The following is a 24,918-nucleotide window of genomic DNA, read 5'->3' as shown; positions in this document are numbered from 1 at the left end:
TTTCATGCTATAGAGCTGAGGAAAATAATGTTGCTTCACTTACCTTTTGGATTCTGCCCTTTTTAGTTGCTACCAAGATTAAAGATGAGGAGAGGAAAATAAAGTAGCAAAATTGCTCCCTAAGGAAATGTAAAAGTAATCGATGGCACTAGTTAAAACAAATTTACTATAATATCTAGGACCTAGTAAAACCAGGAGTGGGATTTTTTTCTTTTGAGCAAAATAATTATTAACAGTTCATTCACAAATTATATTGTCAGAGGTGTTATGTTTTTAATAAAAGAGTTTAACATCTTTTCCCAGATGTAGAATACAAGTGCTTTAAAGCAGTACAAGTACTTTCAATTTTATTATTTTTTTCTTACTGAATTTGTTGGGGGCTTTTGTCCCAGTATTCAAACATTCTGATGATTATTTGCCCTCCTTCAAGGAAAATGCTTTAAAGTACCACAGGCTCAGCAGAGTTCTTTGTGTATCCATCCAAGACCTTGGCACACTTCCCTGTGCTCTTCTAGCCTCAACCCTAAGGGCAGCCAAAGGCAAAAATATTTTCAGCAGACTAAGAAACACTGTAAACTTCAGGGATTTCTGGATGACAGATTTTAAACTGTAATCAAAGTAGAGGTGTGATTAAAAATAATGAGCTAAAACCTCTCTCTAAATTGTAAAGGGAAATGTAAAAATTTAGCTTTCTTCAACATTGTAACTGATAACTGAACAATTTCTAAGTTATTCACAAAAATTAAGACCTGGATCAATCCATAGGGCATTTGAGCCATGTTCCTAGCAAAGCAGTAAAACTTTACATTACATTTTCTCATCTTTTTTTTTTTTTTTTCTTTTTTTTTCTGTCAGAATTCAGGTGTTTTGGAATTGCCCTTGCTGTATATAAGGTTCTCATGTGAAATATCTATGCTCCCCTTGGCTCTTAAAGATTTTCATTCCTTAAATTCTGAAGTAACATAATTGTTTAGTCTGGAGAAAAGGAGGCTCAGGGGGGAGCTCATTGATCTTTTTCAACTATCTGAAAATCTCCTGCCTAGTCTAGAGTAAAAAGATGAAAGGAAATGGCCTTAATTTGTGCCAAGAGAGGTTCAGATTAGAAACTAGATAATTCTTTATTATTTTTTTTTTCCACTTAATGAGTGGTTAGACATTAGAATAATTTGCCCAGGGACTTGATAAAGTGTTCAAGAAGGGTCTGGACATGACACTTGGGGACATGGTTTAGTGGTGATTGCAGTGGTGATGGGTTGACCATTGGACTAGATGATCTTGAAGGTCTCTGAACTTCAAGGATTCTATGATTTTGTCATTCCTGTAGAAGAGTGTATAATCACAACAACAAAAATAGCCTCTTCTTTTATAGCTACAGCAATCTTATTAGCAAACCTGTTTTTAGACAGGTTATGGAATCAAAATCATGTAAAGTAGTGAATAGTTTCAGCTAAAACTTATAGAAGCATTTGTAGAATTAAGAATTAATTCAGGGTAAAGAAATATTTATACTTACAAAATTGAAATCTGTTCCGCACAAAGACCAAAATCCATCTGAGCAATGGTATATGTGCTAACCATTCTGCCACACATCTTCAGAATAAATGTGGTAGAAGAACATGGTACATTCAAATTTATAATAAAGTCTCTTATTCCAGACAAAATAGTTGTGCTAAAAAATGAGAAACCTTACAGTGAACGTAAAACAAAACCTGTTTGCATTTTATTGAGAGTCTTGCACCCGGGAATAGACATGAAGAGTCCTTGCTTTTCTTGGATCAAAAGGTCTTGACTCACCAACTCAACACAACAGTGTTCTATCCCAAGTCTACCTCCAAGATCATTAGATTAGTTAAGATTAAGATGTCCTTCCAGACAGCCCTCATTCAATCAAAGCGGATTTTTTCTTTTTTGTCACTTGTAGAGTATAATAGCTTTCCTTTTTCCAATCCCTACCAGCCTTTCTCATTCAAAAGCATGTCAGGGATAAGTTGAATGCAATTCAAACTCAAAATCAAGACAATATCTGTAGCTTTAGATCTAACAAACTAATCAAAGAATTATTTTTTTCCAGATACAATGATACTAACTAATATAATTCTAAGTATGTGCCTTTGAAAGGATAAATACTAACTTTTATTGGTGTGTTGCTCATCTATACTATGCCCCTCTGTACCATTCAATTTCAGTGCACAAGGCAGAAGGGGAAATATATATATTATTATATTATAATATAGTATAGTATATCATATATCATATATCATATCATATATATCATACATTGTACATATTATATCTTACCCTATTTATTATTTATTATGAATCCTCAGTTTTTTGTGACTATGATGGTGGTGTTGGTGATTTCCTTCTTACCTCTAGGAGTTGCTTAAGAACATTTGCATATTTGCTAATACACCTTACTCATACTTCAGTGGTCTGCAAGTCTACATAAACATGAATTTGTTGTCTATGCTGTGTTTCTCTTATGTTGGATAAGTGTTCCTTGCTGTCTTATCATTGGAATCAGTATTCCAATAATGAGAGGTAGTTGATCACTGGTAGGTGGTTTACAGTTCTGAGGCCTCCCATATTGTCCTGTGCTTGTATTTTTAAGGTCTTTAAATACAGGTATCACATCACCAAGTCTCCAGTAGCCTCTGCAGAAGGGTACATGCTGATTTACTACTTTTGTCATATCTGCCAGACTTAGAGTGTCTAAAATGGAGCTGCAACTTTACATTGAGGCAACTGAGCCTCTTCTAAAGTTCCTACAACTTTTGTGAAAACCTGTTGTCTAATGAAACAATGAAAAAAAAAAAAACCACAAACAAACCAGTAATTCCTCAACTGGCAAGAATCTACAGAACTCAGTGATTATCTGTCTAGATTGAACGTTTTTTTCACAGCCTGGTCAATCCCACACTGAGGTCAGAATCAGCTCTAAGAGCTATTCCCATTTACTCAGTTTTTAATATTAGGTTACTGAAAGGAGATGAACATACTGCTGAGGAATTTTGTGCGGATTTGGGTTTTTTCTGTCTTCTGCTTCTGAAATTCCTGATTATTCCTGAAGTGATTTATGTAACAATACAATTTGCCTGGCATGTGTCAGGAAGATGACTTTGGTCCTTTCTTAGCACCCTGACAGCCTTGAAGGATTTGTTCATGCTGATCCTCTGGAATTAGACCTGTTCCTCAAAATAATTCTCTCCCTTCAGACTATAATTCCTTTTCATTTCATCAATTAAGCTGTCCAGTTCTTGCAGTTTCTCAGCTATTCTACCTACTTCACAGATTACATTTTTATACGTAAGTTCTATATCAATCACTTTTTCATCAGCTGGTTAGTGGTGGATTCACTTCTTTTCCCTACCAAGTTTTCCATCTTATCTCTAAAGTCAGGGGCAGAAGGAATTGTTTACAGCAGGATTTTCAGCTCTGATCCAAGACTGAAGGAGAAGGAAGAAGTTTCAAAGACTTTTGTTCACCTTTTCCTCTTCCTGTGGAAGAGCTGCAAGGATGGAAAAGGACCAAAGAGAAGAAATATCTTTGTACTAAAAGGACAAAGAATCTGTCCTGAAAATCTTGTTCTTTCTGTATCTTCCTTCCCATTTACTTTAGGCAACAAAAACTTCATTGTTTTTCCCCCAAGGAGACAGGCCTGTTAAAAACAGTATTTTTCTCAAGGAAACTTACTGATTAGACAAACTTTCTATGTCATGGAAAATTCTTAATAGTCCCTGAAAAAATGTTATTATTTACATTTTTATACTGTTGATTGGAAACATTGTAATGGCTAGGAATATATTGTATTATAATTTGATTTCTCACACATATAATTTTATAGAGTAGGCAACAAAAATTTGTCATTCAGTGGTCCTTGTTATAATTATTTTAAGCCTCCAATTTTAACCAGACAATTTTAAAACACACCATGTTTTCTTTCAAGACACTAAGGAATTTCTGAGACACAGATAATTACAGTAGTTATAATTCACATATTTTAGCTTTGGGTTTTGTTTTTGTTATTTTGAACAAGTCTCTGAACATATCTATTTCAAAGTAATAATAATTTATATGCTAAATTTCTACATATTACAACTGAATATATTTGTCTATAGATTAAAACTTGTATCATTTAGGGAATTAGAAATTGTGTTGGGACTGATGTCAAGAACAAAAAAATCAGGTCAGGGGAATTGTTTCTGTATTGTTTGCAAGTATAGCTGTGGCCCTCAGTGGTGCTGAGTTCCTGTAACCAAGGTGAGCAGGCTTGATAGTCTTTGACATAAGAAATCAGACAATGAAGTGGAATTGTCATCTTTCTTCATCTTCACTTATTCCTGATGCACTTATAATATTCAATCCTCCACCCCAAAAGGAGATTTTATTTGGTCCTGATGCTACTTATTTTATTTGTTTTTATTTTCCCAGTCATCCTCAGGGACTTTGGTAATAAGTACTTATTCACAGTCCTTTGTGCTTACCTTCTTCATTGTTCTCTAACTTGAAAGAGCCATGATTTGGGTTCTTCTTAGGACCAACCACAAGTATTCATCTGTCCCTCTATGTTGACATACTGCATATGTATTTGTGCAAAATATCTATAAATTTTATTAGGCTATGACATCACAGTACTGCTAAATACCTATATACCGTTGTTGGTCATGTAATTACTGTGTAAATTTTATTTTGCGTATCCCATCCCATCCTTGTAAGCCTGGGCAGTTCTCACTTATGATCAACAGATTAATTTGAAAATCATTGCTTTATTTTGTTATATTTTATTTTGCTATTTAGCCATTTTCCATTTAACACAGATTAGGATTTATCAGAATCTTTTTGTCTGTGGACATTGATCATTCTCACATATTAATGGATCAAACTGATGTCATTTAAGGTCTGTGATCAGCACACACCATCAGCCACATTGCCATGTCATTCTATACCAGACCACAATGGAAATACTCATCCTGTGAGAGGTCCTGTGCATTGCACTGTGTTCTGTGCACAGTGGCTGGGCTGCATCTTGCCTAGCTGAAGATACCTACAGTGCAGAATTCTATGCCTTTTGTTCACAAAGGATAGACATTTTTAGGGTGTTATTCAGCTGATGAGATGAGGCATCCCATGACATGCCATTTTCTTTCCGTTGGCTCAGGTACCTGTTTTTACCAGGACACCCAACTTGATGCCTAATACAGGATAATAGCAGAAAGTCCCCCAGACTGAAATAGTGTTTTCTGTATGCAATCAATTTTCTGTATAGCTGAGTAATAAGATTCTAATATCTCCATGTTTAATTTGAAAAATGCAACTATATAGCAGGTAGTACATGGCTGAAAATCCAAATTGATTAAGATTGGTAGAACATTGATCCTTTATCCTTTGTCTTCAGGGTCAGAAAAAAAGGCAGATATATTTCTGCAGAAGTAACTGTAGTAGAATTAGTCAACTCTTTTCTGCTTTTCCGATTTAGTCAAAGCCAAAAGTGATCTTCCTTCTTTCAGATCAGCTTGGTAAGCTATATTTGCTTACATTACTTATCTTGTCATTTAGAAACAGGTGTTACTAAAATAGCATCAGTTTATAATTTATGTCTATTTTAAAATTTAACTTCCATCCTAAATTTATCTCGTATTTGATCTTTCTTGTGAAAATGGATCTGAGTTTAATAATGTCAGAGTATATTTCTTTTAAAATGCTGTCTTTGCATTTTTCTAAATGTTACTTGGAAAGACTCCCATTAATTTCAGAAAATTTGTTTTAGGTCTTTGTTAAGGAAAAAAATTCTATTTTAAGAATTCTATGTTGCTAGTTACAGTGTTTCCATATGGAAAATAATTTCCAATTTAATTTTTAAGCCAGCATGACACATAAAGGTACTACAAACATAACAAATATACAGAGATTTATACAAATTTTCAATTCGTTTTAACTCAATATATCAAGAGCAAGTAATAGAATATATAATTTACATCAGTATTAAATTTGATACAATTTAAAGCAAGATTTAAAAATAAATGTCTGAGTGATTGAAAAGCTGATATAAAACTGATATGATTTAAGTCCAGAAACTGAAGCATATAGTGAAAATAAAGCAACTCAAAAAGCTGATGCAGCTCTAAGTGAACAATGGAAATGGTGAGTTAATTTAACTTGAAGAGATTTAAACTTGAAGAGATTTAAAATGTGAAGCAGCTAGGTACATCAGAAAAACCTATGTGATTTAAAGAGAAGACTGGAAGACTGGACCTGAAGTAGAATTGACCAAAAAACTGATTAAGGTGGAAGTGAGAAATAGAAATAGTCAGCTGAATTATGACTGATAAATTTCAAGGAAGACACAGTATTAGACCACATGTTGAAGGTCAGGATAAATTTGATTTTAAACCCATGCCCACTTCCAAATATAAATGCCAAATACTTTTATGAGAATTTTCTTGGATTTCTTTATCTTTTGTATTGAAATTTGTTTTTTTACTTGCAGCTCCATGTGGAGCCTCATTCTTCTGCCTTGTGCTCCTTCATTTTCAAATGCAAGATTTTGACCCAAGCAGCTATTCCTATTTATGACCTAACCATGGCTTTCATACCTGCATTACTGTCCATGCTCACCTGTGTTTCTCTGTATCCCAAAGTTTTAGAGTATTATGAGACACTGCAGAAATATGCTGGTTTCCTTTTTTTTATAGTCAGGGGCTTTCATGGGTGAAATCTTGAGTGATATCTTCTTGTGTTTTGAGGAGAGGGATATGAATCATGAGTGAATCCAACCTTGGCACTAACTTTGACAGCTCCATGGTACTGGACAAGACACTTCATGTTTCTTCATCAATTTCTCTTTTTGCAAAGCTGTGATATAAACACTTCTCTGTCTACAGGCTGTTTCAGTGAATAATTGAATTTGTAGGTGTACAGGCCACTATTTCTGCCTGTTTTTTTGGCACAGAAAAGCTTAATTGTGCTGGTGGGAGAGCATCAGGGAAACAAGGGAGATATGGGAGTGGGGTTGAGGCAATAAGTAAATTTAATTATAAAATGTGACTCTAATTATTGGATAAAACTCTAAAATTCCCTGGGGATGACAATATTAATGATGTGATTGTAACATGAAGTAAACCTACTATTAAAAGAAGTGCATATATTGACATTCTATGGGTTAACATCAGATATTTAGACATTGGGCTATATTTATATCTCTTAAAATCCTGCACATTGCATTTATCAACTGATTAAATTAATCCCTGCAATTGTGTTCCATCTGAGTTTTAGGTTCTTATGTATCTGCAAATATAAGTCTGACTTAGAAGAATTTGACATTTTATATATTTTACTACTGAACACACACATGATTCTGCTCTGGATATGATTTTAACTCATAAATAAACTGTATCAGCATTAAAAGCATGTAAGGTAAATACCACATGTAGTAGGGGTGGAACAAGTACTTACACAAGGCACATTATTAACTGCAATTCACTTTCCTTCTATGTTATATTATCAGGAGGAAAATACAGTGACCATCTTACTTAGGCTGCCCTGTTCCCAGCTGCACTCCACAACACAAGTTCCTGTAGTTTGCTGTGGAGAGTGAAGCAGTGAAGGAAATTGGGAGAAATGTAACACTGAAGATTATTCAGTCATTCCAGATATTTGACTGAAAATCCAGGGATAAAATTTCATAATTCAGGAAGTTAAGTTTGGGGGGAAAAAAGGGAAAAAATATTTCCTAATTGCCAGTTTATTTTCTTTTGTCCTATGAAACAAATTATTAAAACAAAGCTCTAAGGAATTTAGCTGAATTCTACGAATCACTACTGTCAAATGAGCAATCTACTCATATGGCTGACAGGCCAAGTGACAACTTCATACAAATTCAGACTTCTAGATCTTATGCAAACACTATTTAAACAAAAGTATATGGATTATCCCATTAATTTAGTGGGACTGCAGACATGTTTTACATTCAGAAACATATAGAATCATTTTCAGCAATATGGCCAAATAAGGAAAGGGTATACTAAACCTGAAATAAAATAATAATTTATCACATTTTTATCTGCCAGGCAGAAAGGTCTTTGTGAATAGATATACCTTATTACTAAATCAAAATACAAATTCTACTCATCCTTGGTCCACTTCTGGTACTGCTTTGAAGAGAATGTTGAAGTAGTAAAATGATGATTAGCCTTGATATTCATCCAAAAATAATTTAAGATTCATGACTAGGGTAGGGGAGAAGAGATTTAATTAGCATCCAGTCTGTTTACTGGCAGATACATTTTTGTTAGTACTTTTTGATGGTACTCTGCCTCTTACTTAGATCCACTTAAAATCCAGATACTCAAGACTAGCCAGCTATAATCTTAGGAGTTAATTCTGAGCCGGACAGTTTGAGATCAGCCAAACTGTTCAATATCTAGGCATGTTTATGTGCCTGTGTGTGCATATGTGTAAAGTCATTATTTATTGCTTTGACAGATAATTACACAGCCAGTGTCTTAGGTTGTTCTTTTCAGATAGATCAAATAAAGAAATTGCAAGTTAGTGTAATTGAGACTTAATATCTCTATTTTCTTCCAGGTACCTAGGAATAGGAACTAGAATGAAACTCCAAAGGCCTGAATCCTAATCCCAGTTTTGCTATTAGGTTGTTCTCCAAAGTTGCTAAGATATTATAAAACTTTAAAGGAAATCAACACAAGTATGAAAGCTCACTGTCTTGGAATTCAGGAAAGCAGACTCTGGTCTCTTCAAGGACCTGTTCTGTAGAGAACCAGGGTGTAGATTCCTGGAAGATAAATGGGCCAAAGAATTCTGGCTGAATTTCAAGGATCACCTCCTCTATGCTCAGGAACAGTGGATAACAGCACAGAGAAAATTGTAATGGTCATGAAGGTCAACAAAGCAAAGTGCAGTGTCCTACACTTGGGTTGTAGCAATCCTAGGCACAAATACAATCCAGGTAGGTGAAGGGGTGATTGGGAGCAGCCCTGCAGAGAAAGAATTGGGGTGTTGGTTGATGAGAAGTTCAACAGGAGCCAGCAATGTGCACTCACAGCCCAGAAAGCCAGCCTGCATCAAGAGGAGCATGGCCAGCAGGTCAAAGGAAGTGATTCTCCCCCTGTGCTCTGCTCTGCTCTGCTCTGGGAGACCCCACCTGAATTACTGCAAGCAGCTCTGGTGTCCAGTGTCAGATGTGGGCCTACTGAGATGCCAGAAAGGAATTATTTATCAGGAACTGTAGTGAAATCACAAGGAATAATGGGTACAAATTTAAAGAGGGGAAATTTAAGTAAGATATAATAATAATTTTTTTTTACTGTGAGGGTTGTTAGACACTGGAACAGGTTGCCCCAGGAGGTTGTATATACCCCAGCCATGACAGTGCTCAAAGCCAGGTTGGATAAGGCCTTGAGCTACTTGGTCTAATGGGAGATGTCCCCTCAGGTGGCTGAGGGGTGGTTTGGGAGTAGATGATCTTTAAGATCCATTCTATATTATATATAAGTCTTCTATATTATATATAAGTCTTCCCTGAGAATATGGGTTCCTTTCTGTTCTACACATTCTTGACTTATTAAAGGGAGTGAGTGGATTCATATTTGGAATAAATATTTCCTCACTTTCACAGAAAAGACTGGAGATTAGACACTGAGGGTTTAAGTGTTGCACAGAAGCCTTAACAGATTCACTACCACCAAAATCAGCATTGGTGTCTACTGTGCTAGTACATCAGTGTCCATATTGTTCATACTCTAGATCACTCTGGTTCCATAAACCCATGGGATGTAGCTCTTTGGGATGACAGGGTAAAGGCAGCAAGGTAGTGAGAGATATTGGAATAAGCAGTTAGTGAGAGGTATTACAGTACAGGTTCCAGATTCTCTTTTTCATCTTGGATTGCTGGAACTCTTCTTATTACTGTTTCACACCCCACCAAAAATAAATTAAAAAATAAAGTTGTGGGGAGGAGCACACCAAACACGCAAAAGTTTTCTGGAGTCAATGATGCAGTAAATTTTCTATATATCACAGATGAAGGAAGAAATTTTCCTGGGGTCGTCACCAGACATCCATGGCATAGTGCAAGGAGAAGGCACTTTCACCTATCATAGAAAACCTTAATGATAGCTAAAGGTCCTTCCAAAGCTCACTGAATTCATCACAATTGCTTCCTTTGCCTGTGCTGGAAAGGAGTAAGAATTAAACAGAAGCAAACAGACATGACAGAAGACTGTAAAGACAAGTGAAGATAAAACTGAATGAAAGGAAAGCAAAAGCAGATAATTAAATTAATAAGAAGAATAGCTCAATGAACAAGAAAATAATGAAAGAAATGAGAACTGAAGTATGTGAGACACATAACCAATAGAAGGTACAAAACAAAAATTAGCTTGAAGTAGTTAAGGGAAAATTGTCTTTTAAACAGAAATCTGAAAAATGCAACCAAATTAGAAGGATGAAGGATAAGTTGACTAAATGCTGCTTAAGAAATCTTCCATGTCTTCATTACTGTTTCTCTTTCCCCTCTCCTCATTTTTCTTATTCTTTCAAAAATCTGCTTAATTTTCTTCTGCAATGGTCAGCAGTCAGTGCTGAAGTTTGTTTTAAAAGGACCACTTACGGTTCATTTCAAAGGCTAGTTGAGCTTTGTATTTCTATTTGTTACTGCTTCCAGCTAGCAAAATTTGTAGATTCTGCATGTGTTACTATACTGACCCCCAGTTCCCTACTGATTTTGCCATCAGAAACAAGAACACGGCAATTATGCACATTTATTTTAAAAATAAAGCAATCCATTACTCACCACCTGCCAATCAAGAATTGCAGTCACATGAACTGCAGTCACATGGCATCAGAGAGGAAAACGTACTGTTGGAGATGTTTCTATCAATCAGAGAAGGTCTTCTGAGTAAATGAGTTAAAGATTCTAGAATAGTTTGGGTTGGAATGGACTTTGGAGATCATCAGGTTCCAATCCCTCATCCATGAACAGGGACAGCTTCCACTACACCGGGCTGCTCGGAGCCCCATCCAACCTGGACTTGAACAACGCCAGGGATGGGGCATCCATGATGTAGGAAAGGAGTCCAACAATGACCTGTACAGAAAGGTAGGCAAGTAGGAGGGGAAATGATGTTACTGACTAAACATTGTTATAAAACAGGAAAGATTTTCCTAGTGTGTATTCAATTGCACTTTCAGATGAAACACAAATGCTTTTGTGAGGAAAAACCATGCCAGTTATTATATTTACTTTTACTAACACACTACTTTGGAGTTGTATTCTTGGCCAAGGATCACCCTGTGATAAATTAATTAAATTGATAACAATTTTAAATATTTCTCTATGGGTGTTTCATATTGATGACAAATCTAAATAATAAATAAATTTATAAAATATAGATTGCTGACCTTAGGCATTCCTTTTACAGACCTGTTATTCTTTGCAGCAGAATTGAAACATTCTTTAGTTAGCCCAAAAAAAATCTCTAGGTGTTTTGATTTTTCATACTTTTTCTCATAACAGCCTATGTTGTTTTGGTGTGAGCAAGTGTAGTCCCTGCAAGATAATCAGATAATCAGGTTTTAGACAGGTAGAAGATGAGATTCAAACAAAATTTTCTGATCTATGAAAGTTTCTGGGAAATATACAAGAGATTGTTTAATTCAAGATATAACGTGTCTGTATATTGGATTACTGGTTTTTTTTTCCTTTTTTTCACCCAGCATTTTTTCCTCTTTTTTTTCCCCCCAGAATCAATCTCTGTGCATATCTTGTAATGTACTGAACAACAACAATCCAGGAGTTCTCTTAGAAGTAAAACATAACTAGACTTCTAAAATATAAATATAAATATAAGTAAAACATTAGGACTCAGTTTAAATTTAGTGGCAATTTTCAAATCCAAATTAATTGCTTTGCCTGGATGTTGTAAGTCACCAACAACTGATAGATTAATGTCTTCTGATTAATTAGGTGGTCCAAAGCCAGAAGTCACATTTTTAAGAATACAAGTGCATCATGCAGCCCAGAATAGAGAGATCCTAAGCCAATTTAAATTGTAGTATCTTCCTTCTCTGACTCTTAGCTAAATTATTACATTTTCCAGAGATTGAGTACTAAGACACAGGTTGTATTCTTAGTGATATTCAGATGGCCTTTCCCCACCTTCATCCAAGAGATATTCATTGTGTTATAAAACACCTTTTTATTTTATTCACCTCTTCTTGGTGAATAGCTAATTTCTTTATTGTGAAAGATTGGTTAATAATATATCTACAGCATTATGCTATTATGCAACTGTCTCTCTCTCTTGATTTAGAAGTAAGAGGGTGACCTCCCAATATAGCTAATTTAATCTGTAAAAATAATCTTGCAAATTGACTTGCCAGAGACCAATATTAGATGAAATCTTTGTTCTATTGAACCTGACTGTCATTAGTGATTCTCCATAAAAGGCTTAATCTGCAATTGTAAAAAATCTCTACTAATGTTGTCAGGTTTCATAAAGTATCTATTCTATTAAGGAATTAGTGATGCTGATTCTGGTGGATTTGCAATATTTGGGTAGAGATCTTGGATCTGATTCAAATTCAGATCACCTTTTTGTATTAAAATTTGGTAGAGCTGAAAAAGTGTTGCAGTAGCTAATGTTGGTATAAGTCAAGAGCATATGGTTTTATGGAAACACTATTTCTTTTAGGAATGTGAAACATTCATGTTTTCCATGAAAAAGGAAAGTTAGACCATTAGAATCTTTTTCAGCAATCCCCATTAATGTGACTGCAATTTTCTTCTTACCTAAATAACTACTCTTTGTTTTAGATTTCCTATTTCACCATATAGGAGCAATTAATCTTCACAACAAAACAAATATGTGATGGTGCTGCACATTATAGGTAGTTCTACAGATTTCAGTAGTAAAGCAGCCAATCAATTTGAAATAGATTTTAGAGCTAAATATATTTAATTTTGTTAAATACTCAAGCAAAGATGCAACAGCTATACTGAAAAGTTAAAATTCTTTGTGCATATCTGGAACCCTTAAAATCATATAAAAGTGAGGATAAATAGGAGGATGATTCTCTAATGCCTAGGCTGTGTCGTGTTTGAAGTGGTCTCCCACCAGACAGAGTAAATTGCTAACACCTTATCATTTAAAATTAAAATGCATAGATAAAAGTTATAAAGAAAAATCAAGCTTTGACTGGGTGCAGAATAAATGGGATTAGCTACTTTTCTGTGATTCTTTTTACTTACAGATAAGTAAATTATCTATATATAGATAATTTGTATATATATAAATTGTATGAAGACAAAGAATATTTTTTTTTTAAATACAAATATAATAGACTGTGAACAGACTGCTCTGTGAGCCAACCAATGACTAGGTATGCTCAGTACATACACATATATTTTTTATTAGGTCAAGATTGGAGGCAAAAGATGGGTTTAGGAAAAAAAAGCAAAATCTCTTTGAACACCACAAATTTTTGAACATGAATTCTGTTTAAAATTCAGAGTTAGATGTTAGAACTCTTCCTTCTAATGGTCCATTATATTGTACAATTAAGTACTGAACTTCATCTGAGGCCACAGCAATAGTTTTATATATATATATATATATATATATATATATGTATGTATGTGCACATACATTTATACATGTCTTCTCAGAATTTACCTGGTTTACATTTTGAAGCTAAGCTCCTTCTTGAGTACTATTTTCAGTATGTTTGAAGAGTGTCATTGGACTTTGGACTGTCATATCAAGATATACAGATGCATGAAGAATTTAGTTTATATTTACATATTTATATTTAGTTTATATTTATATGAAGTATATATATGTAATTTACATGTACTGTTCTATATCATACCCCCATTTTTAATGCTGTCAATATATGATTATACAAAGACATGCAAGAAACAAGACACATGTAGCTGGTTATGTCTGCAAATAGCTGTGTCAGTACCAGCTACTTGCATAGTTGTATTTATTCATATCTTTGTACAAAATACAACCAGGAGGAGTCTGTTTTATAGCTGCTTAGAATTACAATAACATTTTTAACATTTGAGTCCTTAAAAGCTACTAAGTAAAGCCTAATTTTGGACACTGCTTAAAATGATGGATCAAACTATTACACTGTCATTTTTTTTTTACAAATTCAGCAAGTGAATTCAAAGGTGATGTTTATTTTTAAATTAACTGCCAGTGTTGTGTAGGATAAAGAAACTATTTTAATAGAGGAGAAGACATGGTAGCAGGCTTCTGAGTTAATATTACATAGAATGTGAACAACAGATAGCAATTCCAAACAGGCCATAATAATTACCCATTTGAATTGCAATGTGCTTTTTGCATCATATTAAATAAATAAGCATGCTAATGGGCCAATAACTTGTCCATAAAAAAAAGGTCATCTGTCACAGTGTATACTAGCACTTTAAACTGTTTCCTATATGCTTGGCTTGAACTGGCTATAGTTACATAAAACACCACATTTGATTACCTTTCAACAATCTCATGTTTTCCCAGTCAAAAGAGCCACAGTAGGAACATCAATGTTTCTCTTGACAGTTTCTTTTCATGAAGTGATACAATCAAAGGAAAGCAATTTGCATCCTTATAGCATGTCTGTCTGCATGAGGATAGTCAGTACATTTCTCAGGTATTATGAAAATTTCCACACTATGGTTAAAAATTATTGGTTAAGAGAAATAGTTTTCTTAGGGAACAATGTGAGTCTGAATATGAAATGAATTACAAAAGGATCTTGGGACCTCATAATTTTGCTAATGCTGCTTGTATGGTGACTCATTCCAGTGGGCTTTGTTTCTCTAGAAGGCTGCAGCTAGGTCATCTGGAGGAAATCACACATTTTCTGTACTTCAGCTGTTGCAGTCTGAGTCACCCAAATCCTCTGGAACGTGGAGGTGAGAGAGGAGACCTTCACATTTTGAAAATGAAGGGGTAGGACAAGGAGATGGAATGACAGTAAGGGTGGAACCTGAGGCACACAGAGGAAGATGGAGCTTGCTAAAATGAACCAGGTCAGGCTCAGCAGTCAGGGCTTGAGAAGGGATTACATAGACTTTGTTGCGAATCAGACACAGCTGGAAATTTTTTGGGTCAAGCCTTAAGGCTTAAAAATGTTACATCCAAAATTTTGTTATGGTAGAAAGAAACCAGACACACGGAGCAAGGAATTTATTTTCTGTTAGTGTTTTAGCAGTCTAAAAGAGTAAATTATCATATCGTAACAGAAAAAACTATGTCAATAGTTCAAATAAAATTGCATGTAAACAACTCACTACTGTTCCTGGTTTATATTCACCTTTCCTCTAGATCTTGAGTATGAAAGTTTCTGTCTTTCTGAAAAGCACTGGTTGTATGTAAGCAGATGATACATGATATGTCATTAATAGTCTAAGACTTTCAAAGGGAGGAAAATAATGATCATGGTAAGAGACCCTTCCATTGAGCCTTCCAGGGCCCTGCTCAGGCAATATTTATATTCTTTCTTACTCTGGTCTCCTGCCTTCTGGGTGCTCCCAGCTGAGTGTGAGTGTGGCCCTGCATCCTCCCCAGGCTCAGCCACAGGGGCTCTTCTTATCTGGGCAGTGACACCCTGGCTCTGCCAGACCTTCCCATGGAGGCTCAGCAGAGCTCAGGCCCAGGCAGGGAAGGTAACAGGCTTGTGGCTCCAAGGCAAGAGCTGAAAACAGCCCAGCCTAGCTCAGCCAAGGTGATCCCCAGCTTTAAGACCAGCACTCACAGCTCAGGAGTGTGTGATTTCTCAGCAGGATTGACAAAGCTTATTGGTCAGGCTATGCCAAGTGCATTTTTCAAGCTCCCCTTGCAGTCCATATGAATTGCAGAGATCAGAGACAAAGACCATGGATGTTCTTTAGGGATCAAGCATTGTCCATCCAGAGGTCTTTCCCTAGACTCCCCTCCCTGCCCCAAGTTGTTCATAAGCACATATGCACAGACTTATTGAAGGTGGAAATTTTTGCATTAATTTACCCGGGCACTGGGTAAGAAATGTAGGTGCAAAATCACACCCCACTTACAACAGAATTATTCATTCTGCATAGGAAATTCATAATAATATGCTAATTCTTCATACTATACAGCTTCAAAATGTACCCAATCTTCATTTTCTTGAGAGCTTATTAACATAATATAACTACACATCAACATAGTCCTAGCATTAAGCTCAGAAGAAGTGTTCACAAAAGGAAAAATAATACGATAATTAGGGAAGAAAATAAGGGAGGAAGAAGTTTGACTAAGATCATCAAAACATCTTCAAGAGGCAGGAAGGAACCTAAAGCTTTTTCAGAAACCAGCAAAAAAGCAGCATAACTACTAGTCCTCTGAACTATCAACTAATGAACAAAGGAATCAAAGCAAGACAAAAATGAAAAGTAGCTTTCTATGCTCATATTTGTGCAAAGGGCAATGAGGAAATTTCTTGACTCAAAGATAATTTTTATAAGGAATTAATGAGTGGACTTAACAAAGGCTGATGCCTCTAAGAAAGATGTTATTGAGAAACTCAAAAAACTCCAGGGCAGTAAATCACTGGGACCAGATGGTGCTGATGAAAGAATTCTGAAGGAACTGAAGTGTGAAATAGCAGAGGTAGCAATGAAGATATGCAATATATCCTTAATAAACCACACACTGTTCCCAAAGATTGGGAAGTTGTTATCTTAGGTTAAAAATAAAACAAAAAAGCCATATAAGACCTTTGGCATTACAGACCAGTGGGTCATATATTTGCTCCAAGGAAACCGGTTTAGAATTTAATTAAAGACAGCATTCATGCAATTATAGCCCAATAGGGTATGGTTTCTGTGAGGGCAAACCTTTCAAATCTCCTAGAAGTTTTAAATGACAGTGGAAAAAAGATTGGTGCTTCTTAACTGACCAGACTAATAATGTTTTATAGGTTCAGCATATTGCCAAACACATGGGGATCACAGTATGCAATCTAATAGATACAAGTGCAGGAAAGGTACTTCATTTTACCTTCCAGAGTTATGGTGTCAGGAGAGGCAACTGGGTGCTTCTGAAGTGCTGAAAATGTAATTACCATCTGAAATGAAGATAATCTCACTTTCCTGCTCCTTAACACTGTAATCTCAGGAGAAAGGATTCTCTGACAACCTTTCCAGAGTTACACTAGTAAATTGGCTATTGACTTCTCAATGATACATTTTTTAACTTGCTTTTACAGCAACTGTAAGGGAGAAGGTAATGAAAACTTAACTTTGAATAAGCAGACATCTACTTGGAAAGGCTGAAAAACGTTGCTTTAGAGGAACTACGATCAGGTCTTTGTTATGGTCTCTTTTTTTCCCTTGCCAGAATTCTCATTTTCTACCTCACAGCTTGAAAGAAGGTAGCTGCTAGATGCTTTGAGGTAGCAAGAATTCCTCATTAATCTTCTCATTACTTCATTTTTCTTTCTATTCTTCATACCTAATTAGAACTGTGCAGACAGGGACTGTATATTTTGAAATTATATTATGAAACAAAAACCCAACCAAAATAACCATTTCTTGTTGGTGAAAGAAAATAGACCTCTATTTAAAAGTGAATGACATGGCTTGTCTAAAATTTTGCATCCTAGAAATCCCAGAATCCATGTTTCTGGGTTCAATCCACATGGTTCAAGACCAGACAATATGGAAAAATTGCTTGGTGTTACAATAGGGTGTTGTGGGATCCTCAGCCCTGTGGCAATCAAAGTGTCTGACAGATGCATCAGCCAAGTTGTTTCCCTCAGCAAATCTATCTCTGAAGTGTCACTGGTGTACACTGTAACACCTTGCAGATACATTAGCACAAATCCCAAAGCAATATATTCAAAGTTATATTGAATTCACTTCAAGGTCTTGCTTGTTCAGCACATGAGTGTGGCTCTGGGCACCATGCAAAGCCTCACTTACAGAGCTGAGCTCCTAGGAAGCCAAAACTGCTGATGTATTGTGCAGGTAAATTACCTGGAACCTAAGCATGCCATATATTTAGGGCTGATTTACAAAACTTACAATGTTTATATCATTATTTTTTTCTAGAATTCCTAAACTTAAAAAAAAATAAAAACAAAAACAAAAGAAATACAAACATACTGTGTTTGGGATAATATGACACCAATTTATTATGTACCTGATACTTTGGTTCAACCTATTTCTATACTGCAAAGCCCCCATTGGACTTCCACCTTCTTGTTCCTCTATGACATTTCTTTTCAAATAAATACTATATCATAGATTGTGGAATTCTATTTTATACACCTTATAGAGCACTGAATTGTTGTTCAGGTGGTGTTTCAATACAGATGTTAAATAGCAGTAACAAAAATTTCATTCAAAATACAATTGTGTCAGAAGAAATTTGAGTTCCTACTTGAAAGAGGACTATATATGCTCTTGTATGACAGATTCAGTTTTTCAGTCTTGTAAAATAGTTATCTTGTACAAATGGTCAATATGTTTTCACATTCATATTGGCCTCCCTTGTAAATCAGTAGTACATTTATAAATGTTTATTTTTGACATACTGAACGTTATAGCTTCAAAACAAATTACCTTTCAGCATGGTATAAACAGAACAGAGGAGTTAGTTCTGAAGGCTGTTGATTTTCACAATAATAACATATCTGTCTTCATATCACTTTTCAGACTGTACAATAATCTTTGTAATGCAAATACTAGAGTAATGTAAGCATAAGACTAAGCTTAATTGCCTTACAAAATCTTTATCCATTTCTCAACACGCATTTTAGTCATTCAGCTATTCATTAACAGATAGTTTTCTGTGTGGAGATGATATTTTTAATATGTAAGGCAATTTATAGACTATAAGAGTGCTTACACTACAGAGCTGTTATACAGGTCATTGACCTGTAAGGAAATTAATGAAGAAAGCTTCTTAAGACTGCCAGTGAAAAAAATGAGACACACCAGCAATGCAAATCCATAACATTTATCTATGTAAATATCTTCTATATACATGAAATCCCAAAAAAAAAAAAAAATCAATAAATTAAACTCTTTTTTTCTTTTTTCCAGCAATCACTCTATTGCAGGTATCAATAACCAAATCAGGAAAACAAGAAAATGCTCTTCAAGTATTATTCATTATCATTTAGGATAATATTAAAAAATTAAGATCTACCAGTCACGAACCTTCTAAAACAACCCTTGCACATAGATTCAAGTGTAATTAAAATCAGTTTCAGTTCTCAGTTCTGAGGTGGTCTTAATTATATCTTAATACTAAGACAGGTGCAGGACCTTGGACTCCCTGAACTTAATAAGGTTCATATAAGCCTACTCCTTCAGGCTGAAAAGATTCCTCTGGATCCTTCCTTCAAGTGAATCAACTGCACCGTTCATCTTGGTATCATCTGCAAACCTGCTGAGGGTCCACTCAGTGCCAATGCCTGTTAATAAATACATTGATTAATACTGATCCCAATGTAGACCTCTGAGGGACACCACTTGTTACTAACCTCCAAAGGAAAAAGCACAGTTGACTGCAAGTCTTTGCAAACTGCCATCTGTCCAATCCCTTGTACATTTTATATTCCTTCCAGCAAACCCTTATGTCTCCCATTTAGAGACAAGAACATTGTGTGGGAACACTTCAAAGGCCTCATGAAAGTCAAAGTAGATGATACCTATAGCTCATCCACTGATGTGGTCAGTTCATCATAGACGGCCACCAGATTACCCAGGCACAATTTTCCCTTTGCGAAAACATTCTTGGTGCTTCTAATCACCTCTCTGGCATCCTTGACATAGATGGCACAAGAATAGGTTCCATTATACTGCTGGGGATAAAGAAAAAGCTGTCTGGACAGTAGCTCCCGTGGACTTACTTTTTCTATAGATTACCAATTTTAGATATATGGATCAGTATACTTTTTGAATTTTTGAAATGCTAAGCATATACATAAATGCTTATAATATTTTATTAAATACTTCTTGACACAGATGTTGTGGTAAGTGCTGTATACTTTTTAACAAGCACACTTTAGATTTCAAAAGAGTCCACCAGCATGTAGTGGCTATTTCAGCGATTGGTACTGTGCGTTGTTTCTTGACACTAAATTAACCTACTTTCTGCTTTTAATTTGTGTTAGTTTCATTTGAAATTTTATCTGCATTTGAAATAGTATCTGATTCCATAGGACATCTGTAGAGTGTATATTGGGATTTAATTTTTCAGCTTTCTCTAGTGTTTTAAATAGTTGTAAATATGTTATAATGAAATTTCTTAAACTACCTTATAAAGGTCTGTTAGTTAAGCCCTTCACTGCAATGCTCTGAAATGGGGTTTCTAAAGCTTGTGTCATTCTTCTAGCTCTTTTCTAAATCCTGAATTATTTTCCTATATATTTTAGAGGAGTGGAAGTGAGGAGCAAGGAAGCAAGGACTAATAGGTGATACATTGAAAGCCTTGCACCAACTGAAAATCTATATCTGCAGATGTATGAAGTATTCTTTAACATCTCTAATCATTCTCAATTTTTGTAATCTCTGTATTCACAAATAATATCACCATACAGTTGTGCAGCATCACTTTCAAAATGTATGCTAAATGTAGCTGTTTATTATGTCTGTTTTTGCAAAATAATTTTCTTTTTGTGACTCTCTCCTTGTAAGAGTAATGCAAATGCAACACTTCTACCTGTGTGATTCAAGCCATTTAGCATGTCCTGTAGAACTGACTTGTTCCATTTCAATGATGCTAGTATGTTCTTCAGAATGCAAGACTGTTCACAGTAATCTACTCAGCTTTATTAAAAATCAACAGCATTAGGGATTTTATTTTCTCCTGGAATTGTTAGGAATAAGTTAGTCAAACCTATAGATCTAGAAAAAAAAAAAAAAATCCATTTAGAATTTGCCTAAATATTTCTGAAATGGAAAATATGGCTGTTTCATTGAAACTATGAATTTGTCATCAAACTTTCCTGCAGATGCAGTAGAAAAACATTTGTTGAGAATCTTATGCCACTTTCCCATGCCTTTTTTAATCTTTTGAAACCTTTATTTACAGAAAATTGAAAACAACAAAAATCTGCTACATAACAGCATTGCACTTTCTCATGTTTAAAGTAGCATTACTCTTCCTGTATTCACTTATTCATTGTCTTTTACCTTCCTGGTTTAATGCTTAAATGCATTTCTTTCATTGGCACAGTCACCTCTACTTGTGGTCTATATAAATACAACCAAAGCCAGTGGAGAAATGGATAACATCTGCATGCTATAGATTCCTAGGCTACTGTTCCTCCCTCAGCAGACCTCATGAAGACTTGTCAATATGATGAGAATTTAAGTACAGAGAAATTCAGGGCTATAATAAGGGAAAGATGAATTGTGTGGTACCTTTCTCGTCTCTGCTGTTGGCACTGTCACATAAAAAGAAATACTGAAGCTTTACAGCCCTGTGGTTGGAAAAAAAGGCAAAAACCCAAAAGAGACAGAACACTCTATAGAAGGCTCCAGGAATATTAATCCCAAGATTTAGGATTACATTTTTATCGTGTGTTCTCCTTGTTATGCTGGGGATTGGTTCTTTTGGCTATGTTAAATTCAAAATGTTAAGAGACAGTTGAAAGCAAGCAGATTATCACCCACTGTTTCCAGAAGGCATAACTACATAAAATCTTCTGGCAGCTTTGTAAGCAGGAAGAAACTGATCACGATTGGCCATTTCAGCACTGAATTCATGCATATTTCCCTCAATATTCGCAGTTCCCATCCCTAATGGGAGCTGACAGAATGTAAATGAGTTCCTAAAGGAACCAGCAAAAGCGGCAATTTTTCTCATTTAATCTTTAGATGAGCTGTCTGTCTCCCAGCTGCTGAGCTTCATTAGAATTCTGAAACTAATTTCACCTATCAACACATGATTATTGGTTTGAGTGAGGGTTTTGGGATACTCTGAGTAAAAATCACTCTACAATGCAGTTGGCTCAATAAAAATAAAAAAAAAAAAAAAGGATTTGAATAAAACTGGCAGGCTTCAGAACAGTCAGTTCTTACCCTGAAGAAAACTTTCATCCATCTTTGGAGTCTGGGAAAAGTTCATCCTGTACAGATCAGGAAAGTAAAAATATGTGTTAAGTAGGAAAGCTAGAAAGAATTACACTTTATTTATTAGCTTAAAATAGAAATTGTTAATATTTTCTTCCAATGATGAAAGGTATTGTTAAATCGCTGTTGTGTTTACCCAAATAAAATACGAGTAATAATGAGATTTAAATTACAAAGTAGAATACACTGAAAAAAATATATAGAATCACTAATTTATTCTTCTCTGCAAAGTGAGCAAGTTTTCAATATTAACATCAGATGAATATTTTCATTTCCATATCTTCCCTGAAGTCATGCTTTGGTCATCTCTAATGTTTTCTATCAGTCATTCTTAATCAAGCAATCATGTATGTCCATTTACCTGTCTCCACATCTATGATGATCTCTGATACCATCACAAATTAATCATAAAACTGTGTGTATACAAAGCAAGAAATAAAAAAGGATTAATTTTGGACATTTTAATTTATTCAGAAAATTACATATGTCTGCAGGAGATGGTATAATTTTTACTGTGACTGTGTGTCCTTAGCACTGGACAACTGTGTTTTGCTGTGATTGACTTCCCATTTATCATGAAGAAATTTGTTCTCTGTCATCCATTTACCTCTGCATTTTTTCTTTATGGATCAGTACATGCTCATAACAAAACGTATTTCAGTTCTCTCACTGCTTTCATTTGAGAAATCAAGTTTTCCCTAATCTTGCAAACTATTCAATGCTCTCTTAAAGTACACAATAATTCAGCTTTGACCTAGTTATCAGTTACATCACAAATAATTTGTCTCTGTTGGTCCATCAGTTATCTGCACAGCTTACATGATTTAGCTTTATTATGTAGGGGTAACAGAATGGCTAATAGTCTCAACTGGCAGCCTGTTTCTTTTAAAGAAAATTCCTTTCCCCTGTGATATTATTGAATGCATCACAGCAGTCTTGAAATTTCTAAGTGACTTTGCCTAGTATTTTACATTCCCTTCCCTTCTCCCAAAAGAGCATTGCTCTCAGCTTGCAAGACAACATTTTGATTGTTTCCAACTCTGATTTCTCTACACTGCTACCCATTTTAACTTAATGAAATTCTACAGCAAGAACCTGTGACACATGTGGTAACAGACCATAGAAGCACTGGGCAGAAAGGACAATGTTGATTTCCTATCCCTCAGTCCAATGGCATGGGGCAGTTTGCAGAAAGATAAATGTACCAAAACAGAGATTAGCATAACCTGATACATAGGAGGTATAGTACAAAAGAAAAGGAACAAGCTAGCTCTAAAAAAAAGAAAACCTGTTTTTCAAGGTCAGATCATTATATTCTTTTTAGAAATCAGGAAATAAAAAAAACTTGAATACAGAAGACTTGGAGCTAAAATAGCTTCATATTCCCTTCTTATTTCTAAGGGCAATGAAGCACAAGGATTTCTTAAAAATAAAAAATTAAATTAAATTTAAGAACAAGGAATAATGATAGATACAACAGCAATTTGTGTTTACTAATTAAAATTCAGCAACCACTTACCAAAAAAGCACTTATAAGAAGTGAAAAGTAAAATTTCAGCTGTTTCTCCTTCTAGTATACATATGCAGGCTTGAGAGGTGAGCCCCTGCAAACCTCGTGAACATCAACAAGGCCAAGCTCAAAGTTCTGCAAGTGCCTTGGGTCAATCTAAAGCACAAACACAGGCTGAGAGCAGCTATGAGGAGAAGGACTTGGGGTTTTGGTTGATGAGAAGCTTGACATGACCCAGCAATGCACAATCACAGCCCAGGAAGCCAAATGTATCATGGACTGAATAAAAGGAACCATAGGCCAGCTGGTTGAGAGAGGTGATTATCCCACTGTACTGCACTCCAGCGAGGCCGTTTTGGAGTAATACATCCAGCTCCAGGGCCACTAACATAAGAAGCACTTGAACATGTTGTAGAGAGTCCAGGGGAGCACCATAAAAGTCATTAGAGGGCTGGAGAACCCTTCATATGAAGACAGGCTGGGAGAGTCAGTGCTGTTCAGCTTGGAGAAGAGAAGGCTCCAGGAAGATCTTACAGCAGCTTTTATTACCTGAGGGAGACCTACAGGAAAGCTGGAGAGGTCTTTGATCAAAGGGTGCGTAGTGATATGAAAAGGGATAATGACTTCAAACTGAGAGCAAGCACAGATTAGATATCAAATAAAAATTCTTCACAGAAAGGGTGGTGAGGCCCTGGAACAGGTTATCCAGAGAAGCTGTAGATTCCCTGTCCCTGAGAGTCTTCAAGGTCAGCTTGGATGGGGCCTTGAGCAACCAGGTCTAGTAAAAGGTGTCCCTGACATCATAAGGGGCTTGGAGTTAGATGGCCTTAAAGGTTCCTTCCAACCCAAGGCATTCTGTGATAGCACATCACAGAATGCATGGTCAGTTAGCCATGGCCTATGTGCAGATTCACATCACAGGCTTAAAAAAGACGGGTCTGAAAAATACTACAAGAGACATAATAGCAGTAGCCTACAACTTGTATAAAAAATCTGTAGCTGTATCAGAGATACTTGTCACTTTTCCAAACTAACATATGTAAGAATTGCTTATTACATAACCGTACTTCATGAATTTGTAGCTTCTATATAGGAGGTTCTGAAGGATAACTACAGAATGTCATTATTATTCCATACATATCAAGTGACAGAAATCTTTTAACAGAAATATTTTTCTGTTCTCACATTCACACATTTTGTATTGCTAATAACCCATAAAACACCTTTACAGTCAATTTAACCTGCTTTAAATTTATATTTATCAGCTATA

At 35.4% G+C, this 24,918-nt stretch overlaps 1 protein-coding gene across 5 annotated transcripts in view; it reads right to left on the bottom strand.

Moving 5' to 3' along the window:
* The window catches only part of TAFA5 (TAFA chemokine like family member 5), a 473,208-nt gene that overhangs the window by 18,018 nt on the left and 430,272 nt on the right, over positions 1-24,918 (bottom strand). For 3 of the 5 annotated variants that reach the window (XM_086886872.1, XM_086886877.1, XM_086886878.1), the window contains one exon: positions 22,088-22,134. The exons of 1 other annotated variant lie outside the window; for it this stretch is intronic. In XM_086886872.1, the coding sequence (XP_086742998.1) occupies positions 22,102-22,134 (33 nt within the window). In that variant the 3' untranslated portion in view covers positions 22,088-22,101. Of the gene's footprint in view, positions 1-19,312; positions 19,474-22,087; positions 22,135-24,918 lie in introns of those variants that run through there. One more of the 5 variants, XM_086886873.1, reaches the window with a different exon arrangement.

The sequence above is a fragment of the Cyanistes caeruleus genome, chromosome 4 (assembly GCF_971803275.1).
Source record: "Cyanistes caeruleus chromosome 4, bCyaCae1.hap1.1, whole genome shotgun sequence".
In the NCBI taxonomy this organism is placed as follows: Eukaryota; Metazoa; Chordata; class Aves; order Passeriformes; family Paridae; genus Cyanistes; species Cyanistes caeruleus.
The sequence above is the reverse complement of the archived record's forward strand: the minus strand, read 5'-3'. Positions and strand labels throughout refer to the sequence as shown.